Below are 12,430 nucleotides of genomic sequence, written 5' to 3'. Positions count from 1 at the left end.
TCAAACTAAAAATAAATAATGCCTTAATATAGCCATTTTTTGCACGCTGTTGCTTGAAAGGGCATTTTCTTTGCTTGCATTTTAAAAAAAGGTTACATATTTCTCTCAGTGACATAGTCATACAACTTTTCATTTATAGCAAAATTGCATAATCATGGCAAGGCATTATATGCAGGCTTCCCCATCACCTCCCCTCACATCCCCATGTAGCAGGCTAAAACAAGCTTGATCTTAATGGCACAATAATTGCTTTATAGCTAATCACATCATGCTATTCTTTGGAATTGTCTTTGTAACCTTTTGTATTCACTATGATGGCACAATGGCTGCCAACAAACCCTGCAGCTTCATAACTGTTTTTGTAGAATTATCTTTGGCTGTTCTTTCCAGAGGGATAGCTGTGTTAATCTGTTGCAGCAAAAACAACAGGGCCTTATGGCACCTTAAAGATTAACAAATTTATTTTGGCTTAAATGTTGTGGATCCTGCCCACGTTGACTGCTAATTTCCTTGCATTATCCACTTGAAAAGTTAAATTCTTTAGCTTATTATTTACAACCACGCCTTCTAAGACAACTGTTTTGGGGGAAAGGTAAGGATGAGCCTATCAGTTTTAAATTTAATTATTGCCTATCGCTTTTGCCAGGAGCAGTTGGGGATTTTCTGTCCTTATGTTCCTGCTATGTGAGCTGCATCTAGAGTTTTATTTGCCTTCTGTTTTCCTGACTTCAATTCCAGCTGGAGTACTTATCCTTGTTAAAAATTCCTCATTGCCTCTGGTTGGGTAATTGGACGATGATGTTTGAGATGAAGTTTCTAATGGCATTTGGTGATTAATAAAGGAAATTTAAGTTGTCAGTACAACATTCCAGGGTGTTCATCCATGAAGTGGAGTGGAAAGTTAAGAGTTGGTGTCTAGTCAGACAGTCTTTTTCTTCACTTAATGATGTAGTGGTACATTTTGAAGTACAAGGTACAGCATGACAGTCTTCAGAGCCATGCCTCTGAGAGGATTTCAGAATTGCAGCCTACTGTGTTGATCCATCTCAACAAACTAATTCTAAGAGTTTTTAATCTCCTAGGAGCAGTTCTTTATTGCTCACTCAAGGCAGAGCTAACCCAAAATACAACAAGAAACAATGTTGTTGCTAGGGAGATTCATTTCCTCCTACTAATATAAGGGCTTCAACTGAGCCAGAGAGAACAGGGGATTCTGAGTGGGTGGTAGGTGACACCAGCATTCCTGCTCATGAATAAGTACTGGTGCCATATCCCTGCAAATTCTGGCTCAATTACACCACTTTCAATACACCCATATCTATTTTTTAATAAATATTTTTATTAGGATTTTAAACTAAAAACTAAAAAACATCAATCATCAAATACATCAGACGTACTGGGTCAGCACCCTATAACATATCTTTTTAACATTCTATAATCATATTCAAATCGATTTAAAAAAATTAAAAAAAACAACTTTAAACCTAAGCCAAGTCCTGTTTCTCCAGCCAATCATAAAAAAGGTCCCAAGTTTGATAGAAGTCAGTATCTTCTTTCTCCTTCAGTAATAGAGTCAATCTGTCCATTTCTGCACAGTCTAGAATCTTTTTAAAAATCAGTTCCTCCGTGGGTAGTTCCTCACACTTCCAGTATTGAGCAAGCGCAATCCTCACCGCTGTGATTAAATGTAACATCAAATATATTTCTTGTTTGCTAATATTTTCCGGTATAATGCCTAACAAGAAAATTTCAGGTTTAAAAGCTAAGGGTTTTTGTAGCATTTCCTCAAGCCATTTATGTATTTTAATCCAATACTTTTTCACATATTCACAGGTCCACCATATATGGTAAAAAGTACCTATATCATGTTTACATTTCCAACATCCTTTTGACATATTTAGAAACATCTTAGCTAATCGACTTGGCGACAAATACCATCTATAAAACATTTTATATAAATTTTCTTTATACAAAGTTGCTAAAGTTACCTTAATATTTCTCTCCCATAGCTTTTGCCACTTTTCTAATTCAATATTATATCCAAAATTTTGTGCCTGTGTTATCATAGTTTCCTTAACCTGTTCCCCTTCCATTTTCCTGTCAAGTAAGAACTCATAAATTCTTTTAATCATTTTCTCATCTGTTTTTAGCATCACTTGATCAAAGACTGCTAGGTCTTTATACAACCCCCATATTTTACAATCTTTGGCATATCTTGATTGCATCTGCACCTTATACCACCAAGAAATATTGAGTCCCTGTTCTTGTATTTCTTGATCTAGTTTCAGGCCTCCATCCTTATCCAAAATATCATCATATCTTATGATCCCTTCAAAATTCAATACATTTGGATACACAAAAGCTTCCATATGTGAAAGCCATCTTAGTAATTTATTATTCAATTTTGACTTTAACTTTTCCCACACTGACATTAATGATCTTCTAATAAAGTGACTTAACCCATGAGACTTAACCTTCGCATGCCAACCCATCTGCAAATCATGACCTTCAAGATACAAAATTCTCTTATTTCACAAGTTTATCCATTCTTTTAGCCAAGTTAAAATAGACGCTGGATAGTGCAACATCCAACCAGGAAGACCAAAACCCCTGTTCTTCTGGTTTCCTGAAGCATTTTTAGTTTAATCCTTCCTTTCTTTTTTCTCCAAATAAATCTCAAAATTTGAAAATTTAAATCCTCAAAAAAAAATTTCTCAATTTTTACAGGAATCATTTGGACCAAAAACAAAAGTTTTGGTAGTACATTCATTTTAACAAGTACTATTCTTCCCATCAAAGACAATTGTAAATTGGCCCATTTTTCCAGATCACCTTTAATATCCTTCACTAATTTATCATAATTGTCTTCTTTCAAAGTTGTGCATTTAGCTGTAAGATAGATTCCCAAGTATTTAACCTTTTTAACAATCTGCAAGTCCACTTGTTCTTGGCGTCTTTTTTTCTGATCTTGCGTAAGATTTTTAACTAAAAGTTTCATTTTTTCTTTATTTATTTTCATCCTGTAACCTCACCATATTCTTCAATCCGTTGTAAAAGTTTAGGGATTGTTACAAAAGGTTCCTCTATTATAAAGACCAAATCATCTGCGAATGCTTGCAATTTATAATTTTCATCCCTAATTTTAGTACCTTTAATGTTCTCGTCATCCCTGACATTTCTATTGAAGACCTCTAAAGTCAGAATGAACAATAGGGGTGACAATGGGCATCCTTGCCTTGTACCCTTTTGTATCTCTATAGCCCTTGTAAGTTCTCCATTAATTAAAATCCTGGCTATTGCCTTTGATAGATGCTTGATATCGCATTCATGAATTTTCCCCCAAACTCCATTTGAGCCATCTGTTGCTTCATGAATTGCCGATTAACATTATCAAAGGCTTTCTGGGTATCCAAAACCAGTAGAGCCATTAATTTTTCCGTGTGTGTCTCATAGTATTCTAGGATATCTAGGATAGTCCTCAGATTGTTCTTCATTTGTCTTTTAGGCAGGAAACCATTTTGGTCTGGATGAATAAAGTCTGTTAAAAACTTCTTCAACCTTTCTGCCAATATGGAGGCAAAAATTTTATAGTCCACATTTAGTAATGATATAGGTCTGTAATTTTGAATCTGTGTTAAGTCCATATCTTCTTTCAGTATTAATGTGATATTTGCCTCTGTCCAGGCATCTGGTATTTTAGCATTTAACAATACTTCATTACATATATCTTTAAGAGATGTAGCAAAAACTCCCTCAAAAGATTTGTAAAATTCAGCTGGTAGCCCATCCGGACCAGGGGTTTTATTGTTCTTTTGTCGCATGATTGCCTCTGTTATTTCTATAGTTGTTACTTCTTGATTCAATAATTTTGATACTTTTCTGGTAGTTTTGGTAAGTCTCCCTTTCGAATGTATTCTTTTACCTTCTCAATCAAAATCTTCTTCCGGTATAGCCTTGCAAAGAAATCTTCAGCTATTTTCTTAATTTGTGTATTTTGTACCTGTAGTTGTCCTTCTCCGTCTTTCAGTTTCGAAATCAGTCTCTTCTCTCTTTCTTTTTTTACTTTCTATGCTAGCCATCTCCCCGGTTTATTAGCATTTTCAAAAAAATTCTGTTTAGCCAGTTTCATTTGCTTAGTAAGTTCATTTGTATTCAAGAGATTCAATTTGTGCTTTAAAGTATTCATTTGGACCCTAAGATTTCTTTTTGTTGGATCCTCCTGCAGTTCTTGTTCCTGTTTCCTCAATTCTTCTACTAATGTTGCTCGCTCCTGCTTTTTTTATTTATTTATTTTTGCAGAGTAGGTTATTATCAGTCCCCTGACATAGGCTTTAGCTGTATCCCGGACATTCTGTAAAGAAGTTTCTTCCGCTTCTGCCATCAAGATCCTACCATCCTCATCAGGAAGAATATATTTAGGGTCCAAGTTTTCTTTAACATATAGTGCTAAACCTCTTTTTCTTTTGCGATGCAGAAGATACGAACAATTTTCCCAGTTTTAAACATTCCAGAAGTTTAACACATTGTTTCTTAATATATGTTTCTTGTAGACAAATTATATCTAACTTTCGTTTTTGAAGTTGAGCAAAAATCCTTCTTCTCTTAGATGGTTCATTTAGTCCATTAACATTTTAGGAGTACAATTCAATTTTCCCTTCCTTTTTAAGAGCCATATTTAATAAAATTATCTGCTTATTCTTTGCCTACAGTTCTACCTTTTTTTTTCTCCTTTGAGTCCAAAGTCTGTACTTCTTGTTGTGAATCAACCTTCAGTATTTCTCCTTCTTCAGAATGGTATGCTGTTATTTCCATTGCTTCGGCACCTTTTTCTCCTTCTTTAGAGACGACAGGGTTCTCTGCTTCCAACATGACTCTAAATTTTTCATCGAACTCTTGTGCTTTAAGAATTGAATCCAATTTATATCTTACAGAGTTCCATGTGAAAAATATTCCTTCTGGTGTTAGCCACTTAAAGATAATCTCTTTCTTGATCAGTTTTGTAGTAAGGAATAGATATTTCTTTCATCCCTCTCTAATCCTCCATGGTATCTGTTTCAGGACCGTCACCTCCTGATGATCATCTCTCTTTAACGGCTTCTCCCGTATGGCCTTCAAAACATTGTCTCTTATAGACCTTAGAGCAAATTTGACATGAACTTCTCTCGGAAGTTTATTTTTTCTGGTATAAGAGGAATTAAAAACAAGGTCAATGCCCGTACCCATGACCTCATTCTCGATTTCTAAAAGTGGATATCTGTTTATCTATCCATCCATACCATAGGCCCTATTTGTTTTTGTTGTTAGTCACGAAGTCATGTCCGACCCATCGTGACCCCATGGACAACATTCCCCCAGGCCTTCCTGTCCTCCACCATCCCCCGGAGTCCACTTAAGCTTACACCAACTACTTCAGTGACTCCATCTAGCCATCTCATCCTCTGCCGTCCCCTTCTTCTTTTACCATCTGTTGTTCCCAGAATTAGGCTCTTCTCCAGGGAGTCCTTCCTTCTCATTAGGTGGCCAAAGTATTTGAGTTTCAACTTCAGTATCTGGCCTTCTAAAGAGCAGTCAGGGTTGATCTCCTCTAGGACTGACCAGTTTCATCACCTTGCGGTCCAAGGGACTCGCAGGAGTCTTCTTCAGCACCACAATTCAAAGGCCTCAATCCTTTGGCGCTCAGCCTTCCTTATGGTCCAGCTTTCACAGGCATACATTGCAACTGGGAAAACCATAGCCTTGACTATACACACTTTTGTTGGCAGGGTGATGTATCTGCTTTTTAGTATGCTGTCTAGATTTGCCATAGTTTTCCTCCCCAGGAGCAAGCTTCTTTTAATTTCTTGACTGCAGTCCCCATCTGCGGTGATCTTGGAGCCCAGGAAAATAAAATCTGTCACTACCTCCATTTCTTCCCCATCTCTTTGCCAGGAAGTGAGAGGACCAGATGCCATGATCTTAGTTTTCTGAATGTTGAGTTTCAAGCCAACTTTTGCGGTCTCCTCCTTCACCCGCATCAAGAGGCTCTTTAGTTCCTCTTCACTTTCTGCCATGAGAGTGGTATCATCTGCATATCTGAGATCCAACTGGTGATTCATCTAGCCCTGCCTTTCTCATGATGTGCTCTGCATATAAGTTAAATAGGCAGGGCGACAGTATACAGCCTTGCCAAACTCCTTTCTCAATTTTGAACCAATCAGTGGTTCCATGTCCAGTTCTCACTGTTGCTTCTTGACCCACATATAGGTTTCTCAAGAGACAAATAAGATGGTCTGGTACTCCCATCTTTTGAGGAATTGCCACAATTTGTTGTGATCCACACAATCAAAGGCTTTAGCATAGTCAATGAAGCAGAAGTAGATGTTTTTCTGGAACTCCCTAGCTTTCTCCATGATACAGTGTATGTTGGCAATTTGATCTCTAAGGCCCTATTATGTATAGGCTGGTTTTGTGACTAAAAATAATAATTACACACTCAAACAAGTTTCATTTGAATATCTGGTTTCTTATCCTATGTCATTGCATCAGCAAGAATTCTTGAGATGATGAATTGTGAAATACTGTTACTGAATGTCAATAAGTAATTAATGATAAGAATTCGTTAAATTTGATGACTAACATAAAATACACTATTTTAAAAAGTTAAAAACTTGATATGGTCTTTTAATATACTATTCAAATTATTATTAATTTTTTTTAAAAAAACAAAGGATTCGGAGAGATAATAAATTATCAAAATGGGTAAAAACACATATCCAAGATGAAACAGATTACATATAATTATATTTTGCATTCTTGAAAGTTCTTGGAAAAATACTGCTGGCAGTGTCCCATTTAGCATAATGGTTATCCCATGGCTGGTTAAGGGATGGAGTCTATTGAAGGAATTCTTATCCACATTTTGAAGGGATGTTCCTAAAACATTCAAGGCACAGGATAGATTAAAACCCAACTTCACTTCCCAGCTGTTCATGGAAGTATGGATAAAGTGGGAATGGTCTTGATAAAAAGCACTCCTTTGGAACACCAATATGACTAGGGACCTCTACATTAAGAATATCAGTGTGTCTGACACTGTCTGGTTGCTGCTGCTTCTGTGCTTGTTCCTACATCACACAGGATCATAGCATTGGAAGGAGCCTTCGCAATCAATCAGTTGATCCATCAGTCATCCAGTAAGTGGATCATCTCCAAGGTCCTTTCCAACTATATGATTCTGTGTAGTGTAAAATATATGTAGTATCCATTCAGGCTCACCTGCCTGCCCTGCCCCAGTAAGTGGCTAATCTGACTCACTTTAAAAGCTTCCTGCAAAGGAGATCCTACCCCTTCCTGAAGTGATCTATTCCATTGCCAAGTCACCCTAACTGTTAATGGCTACTTAATGGCTAATGCTTCCCTGAAATTATCAGCCATTGTTTCTATTCTAAGTAACATCTGCTGCTGTGGTTAAGGTGAATTGTGTGCTTATGTACAATGTAAGAAGCAGAAGCAGGTGTGGCATAGAGCCACAAGGTCTACCTAGTATTTGTGTTTTGTTAGTTTTATTTTAAAAGTGTCTGGAATAGTTAGCATAAGTCCTGGCAGGGAGTAGGGTGAGGAGGAAAGTCCTATCAAATGGTAGTCCAGAACATCTTGGTCAGAGGAAATTGCTCTTTCTGTAAGCCAATAGGCCTGCAAATGTGTGATAAGAAATGTCTGACCTGAATACCAACAAAGAGCTATTTGCCCAAAGGTCTTCATTTGCTTGTGTGGTGTTCATACATTAAGCTGGAGGCATATATATGCAGTACCTTGGCCAGTCTGATCATAATATTTTATATGAAATATATATGAATATGGTGGGTGCACATGAACAACACTGCAGATGAGCTGGTGAATAGGCTGGATAAGGCAAGTGGAACAAGTAATAAGCCTGGAGGACCCACTTAATTTAGGGGTCAAGATAGCATTAGTTGGGGCCTCTTAATCAGTGATGGGCAATACATGTGCACAATCTGAAAGTGAAGATCCCAGTCCTCAGTATATTTAATGTTCATGTTTGTTTGTTCCCTTAGCATATATAGGAAACAGTTGATTTATTGTTTGTTTTTAGTAGATTGTGGATTTGCTTAAAAATGCAGGTCCAAAGTATGAGGTTGCATGATTGACTGCAAGTTCTGTGCTGCATAAGGCTTTAGGATCTTGCTTAGTATACCTGTCACTCTGCTTTTTTAATTTCAGTCATAAGACCTATTTCAGCAAATGGGATGTGGGCCCTCACAAGACGTTTAAGCCTATTAAACCAGTGCTGACTGACAGTCATGTGCCTCAGGGTGTCTTAGTCTTTCTGCTTTACAGACTAAGTTGCTTTAAGAAGAATTCTTAATCAGGCCAAAGTTTGATTTAGTCCACCATTCTGCTTCTCTCCACAGCCAATCAGATGCCTACAGCTGTAGCATGAAAACAGTAGCTCTGTCTGGTTTACCCAGCAACTAAAGTCCCATAGTATGAACCAAGAGGAGTTTCCTAAGACCATCATGACTAGTAGCAGTACATCAGCTTCTAAACTGCTTAACCTTGTAGCAGTAGACACAGTGCCTTGAAGGTCTCACTAATGGAATCGTAGGAGGTGATCTAGCCGTAATGCTCAAGGAAGACTTTTATGCATATGATTCACTTTTATGTGTATGGTTTACTTTTAATGAGTATTTGAATACACAAACTTGAGGGAGTGAGAAATTCCATAGACCATTCTTCTCCAATTCTGAGAAATAACCGGCAATCATAACACCTTTTATTTAAGCAACTGCTTCTCCCAAAATAGCAAAGTAAATTGGGTAAGCTGCCAGGAAACTTGAAATTCAGGCATTGTTAGTATCCTGTCTCTTGTTGTTTAAACATTCCTCTCATCAAGTATCTAACCTCCAGCAAATTTTCTTTGGCTAGTAACATTTGCGCATCTTTTCATTCACCCAGGAGTATATTGATGCTCATCCTGAAACTATCATTCTGGACCCGCTTCCTGCTATTAGGACACTGCTGGACCGATCAAAGTCTTACGAGCTTATTAGAAAAATAGAGACCTTCATGCAAGGTAAGTCTCCTCCCCACCATTTTTATTGTGCCACAGGTATTTGAGTGTCATCAGAGCTTTATATCTGATTGGAATATTAATTCACATTTGTACATGGCTACTTAGTGCAATCCTGTCAAAGTCCTAATCTAGGATGAGTAAATTGTAGCCATCAAAATTTTTTTGACCTACAACTCCCATGATCCTTCAGTATTAGATAAGGTATTTTGGACTAATGGGAGTTGTAAGCCAAAACATCTGGAGGGTCACACTGCCTGCCCCATTCCTGGTATAAACCATATTTTCAGAATGTGGAAACAAAGCCCTAATTTTAAGAGGATAGAATAAAACTTTCCTTCAGTCACTTTCTCTTTCCCACTGAATTCTTCTTTTTAGAACATGAAATAATAATTATATATTGTGTTTGATTAGTCTATCTTCATCACACTCCATCAGTGAAATAAAGAAAGACAGAAAGAGGCTAAACTGTTTGCTTATTTCCTGTCACTTTTCCACATAATGAATACAACTAGTATCTGTGGTGGATCTACTTCAACATAGTCTATGTATCTCTATACGGACTGGCCCTGGCATGGCCTTAGAATGCTGGTGATGCTACAACCTGTGCTATGAACTGGCAATAGTTTGATCCATCCTGATGGGAGCTATTTGGAGAAAGTCTAGGGGAAAAGTTGCTGGTGATGGTAGATCTCTACCAACAGATCACTCAAGTCCAGAGTGAATTCAACTTACAGAGTAGAAGATGGGCAACGTGTGTACACTCCAGATATTTTGGCCTATACATTCCACCACCCATCACCATTGCTTATGTTGCATAGGTCTGAAGGGACTTGAAGGCCTAAGCCTCTGAAGGGATGTTTTACCCACCCCTACTATAGAGAAGGAAGTTGGGTCAGACCGAAGGAAACTGATATGGAATAAAGATAATACTATTGCAGAAATGCCTTTTCTTTATCTGTGTGGTTGTTCAACTATTGAGTGCTTAAAAAACATTGAATCGTCAAGAGCTATTCCCATATTTCACTGCCTCCCACTCCGCACACAGATGTGCTTTTATGTGATTTTAAAAAGGGAGGAGACACTTTGTACTCTTAATTGCTGTTCCATAATCTTGCTCTATTATGTTTGTTCCATGGTCCATTTCTGGGGTGAAGTTTGCAAAAGTATGAGGAGGACGGAGCTGTCTTTGCCCCACCCATTTTAGAAGTATATTATTAGTCTTGAATGTTTGAATAGTTTTTTTTAATACTTGTGAGTAGAGTTTTAAAGGAGTCTGCTCAAGAGTTTGAGATCTTAATAGCTGAATGAAAGATGCATTGGTATAACCTACAAAAGTGTACATGTCAGTTAGATGTGTTCATCTTTGAGGTTTGAGACTCTCTGTAGATTTCCTGTGAAATGCTTAAAGCTCAGCAGTTGTTTATTATTAACGGTTCATTTTTTTTCAACATTAACTTTATATCACTCTTCATTTGAAATCCCCTACACAGTTATATTAGGGTTCGGGCAAACCCTTTCAGAATCTGTCCCTCCAAAATCCGGAGGCTCCTTTTTGTACTTAGCCAGGTCCTGCAATGCAAGCCAAGCCAAGAGGAAAGTCACAAATTCTCACAGAGCCCCAGTTGCACAACCTCCCACAGCTGCTCTTTCTGCTACTCGTGCGATTCACTGCTGCCGGCAGCAGCAGGAAGTGTGGAGGAATGGCCTCTGGAGCTCACTTCCTGGTGAGTTCCCCATGAACTCTGGGCGTATTCTCCAGGACTTGGACACTGGGCCACTGCAAAATGGACTGGAGTCCAGTAAGCCAAAACCAGAGAATCCAGTGGATTTTCTTTGTGGAAAGGATTTGTTGCATATCCCTAAATTATATATAAAGACAAATAGAACAAAAATATAAATTAAAAAAGTTCTGAACAATTCTGAAGACTCATGTAAATTCATTTGTAACATAATGGATTTAATTCCTCATCTTCTCTGCTGGCGGTAGCAATGTGACATTGACGACCTTTGTAATCTTGAGTCTCCTCCCAGGTATTCCACCTTCCAGGATTTCCATATACCCAAAAAGGTGGTTTGCCTGCAGATAACCTTAGTCATAGTTAATACTTTTTTACTTGAATGTTATGTGGCTTTTATATAGCTGTATTGAAAACCCCCACACACAACATACAGAATTAGAATTTGAACTTAAGAATACAGACTTCTAGAAACAACAATCTCACTCATTCGTCTTCACTTTTCCCTTTTCCATTGGATGAATCTGTTAACTGATATGGAATCAAATAACACTTCTAAAAGTATCCTGGGTCACTTTGTACAGCAACAACAGTTTGTTAGCCAGTTTTCATACTCCTAGGAGTCACCAGCACTTCATCAGATAGATAAATGTATCTAGTGAAACATGGAGTATCCAGCTCTGGCAATACCTCTGATGACTTAACACATTCAGTGGCTCTTCAGTATACCTAGTCCATTCCTATTAACTGTTACCTCCAATAGAACATAGACTGTAGCTCATAGAAAGGAATTGAATTCCATTGAAATGGCTGGCTGGCTGGCTGGTTTGTTTGTTTATGCATTTATATGCCATCCTCCTACTCGTAATAAGAGTCTTAAGTTGTCAGCATACCATACACATTTGTTGGGTTGCTAAAAGTAATTAGCATATCAGCAATTTTCACTACCTTCCCCCGCCCTGTAAATTTAAACCATGTAAGCAAAGTAATATTCTTGTCCTTAATTGTTTACTAGTATTCCAATGAAAATTTCTGCATAACTCGTAAATCACATTAACTGTACTTGATTTTTTTCCTCACATATTTCAAGCACACTGGGAAAAAATAGCATGAGGTTCTTTTTAATTTACTAAATGCAAGTAAAATGAACAATCATGGGTGGGGATGGGTAATTTGTAGTCTTCCAGATGATTTGAGCTATAGCTTCAATCAGCCTTAGCCAGCATAGCCAAAGGTGAGGTAATTGTAGACTAAAATTTGAAGAACCATAGATTGCTCATCCGTGTTTTAAAGCATCAGAATATTGTATGGTACAAACAGGAAATGTTGTTAGGCAAAAATCCTAAGTACCATAGGTATTTCTTCCAGAAAATGTTCACATCAAAATTTTCTAGAAAATCCGCTTTCCAGCTCATTGTTATGTTATGTTATTTATAATTTGATTTCTAGCCCATCCCATTAGCCACATGGTTTCCCAGGCTGGTTACAACAATAAAACCATATAAAAACACAATGATCAAGTGACCTCTCCCTCTGTAAGGGTGCGGACCCGATTGTGTGGGTCCGCCCCCGGAGCCGGATGGATCCGGAAGGATTCCTGAAGGCCCTGGGGGAGTTTCCG

At 37.7% G+C, this 12,430-nt stretch overlaps 1 protein-coding gene across 1 annotated transcript in view; it reads left to right on the top strand.

Annotated features, from left to right (window-relative positions):
* ITPK1 (inositol-tetrakisphosphate 1-kinase) overlaps positions 1–12,430 on the top strand; it is a 143,712-nt gene that overhangs the window by 91,209 nt on the left and 40,073 nt on the right. The window contains exon 4 of the mRNA XM_044437244.1: positions 8,956–9,073. Coding sequence (XP_044293179.1) covers positions 8,956–9,073 — 118 coding nt within the window. The remainder of the gene's footprint in view (positions 1–8,955; positions 9,074–12,430) is intronic.

This window comes from Varanus komodoensis, unplaced genomic scaffold (genome assembly GCF_004798865.1).
Source record: "Varanus komodoensis strain SLA01 unplaced genomic scaffold, ASM479886v1 scaffold3, whole genome shotgun sequence".
Lineage (NCBI taxonomy): Eukaryota > Metazoa > Chordata > Lepidosauria > Squamata > Varanidae > Varanus > Varanus komodoensis.
This window is presented reverse-complemented; position numbering and strand designations above follow the sequence as displayed.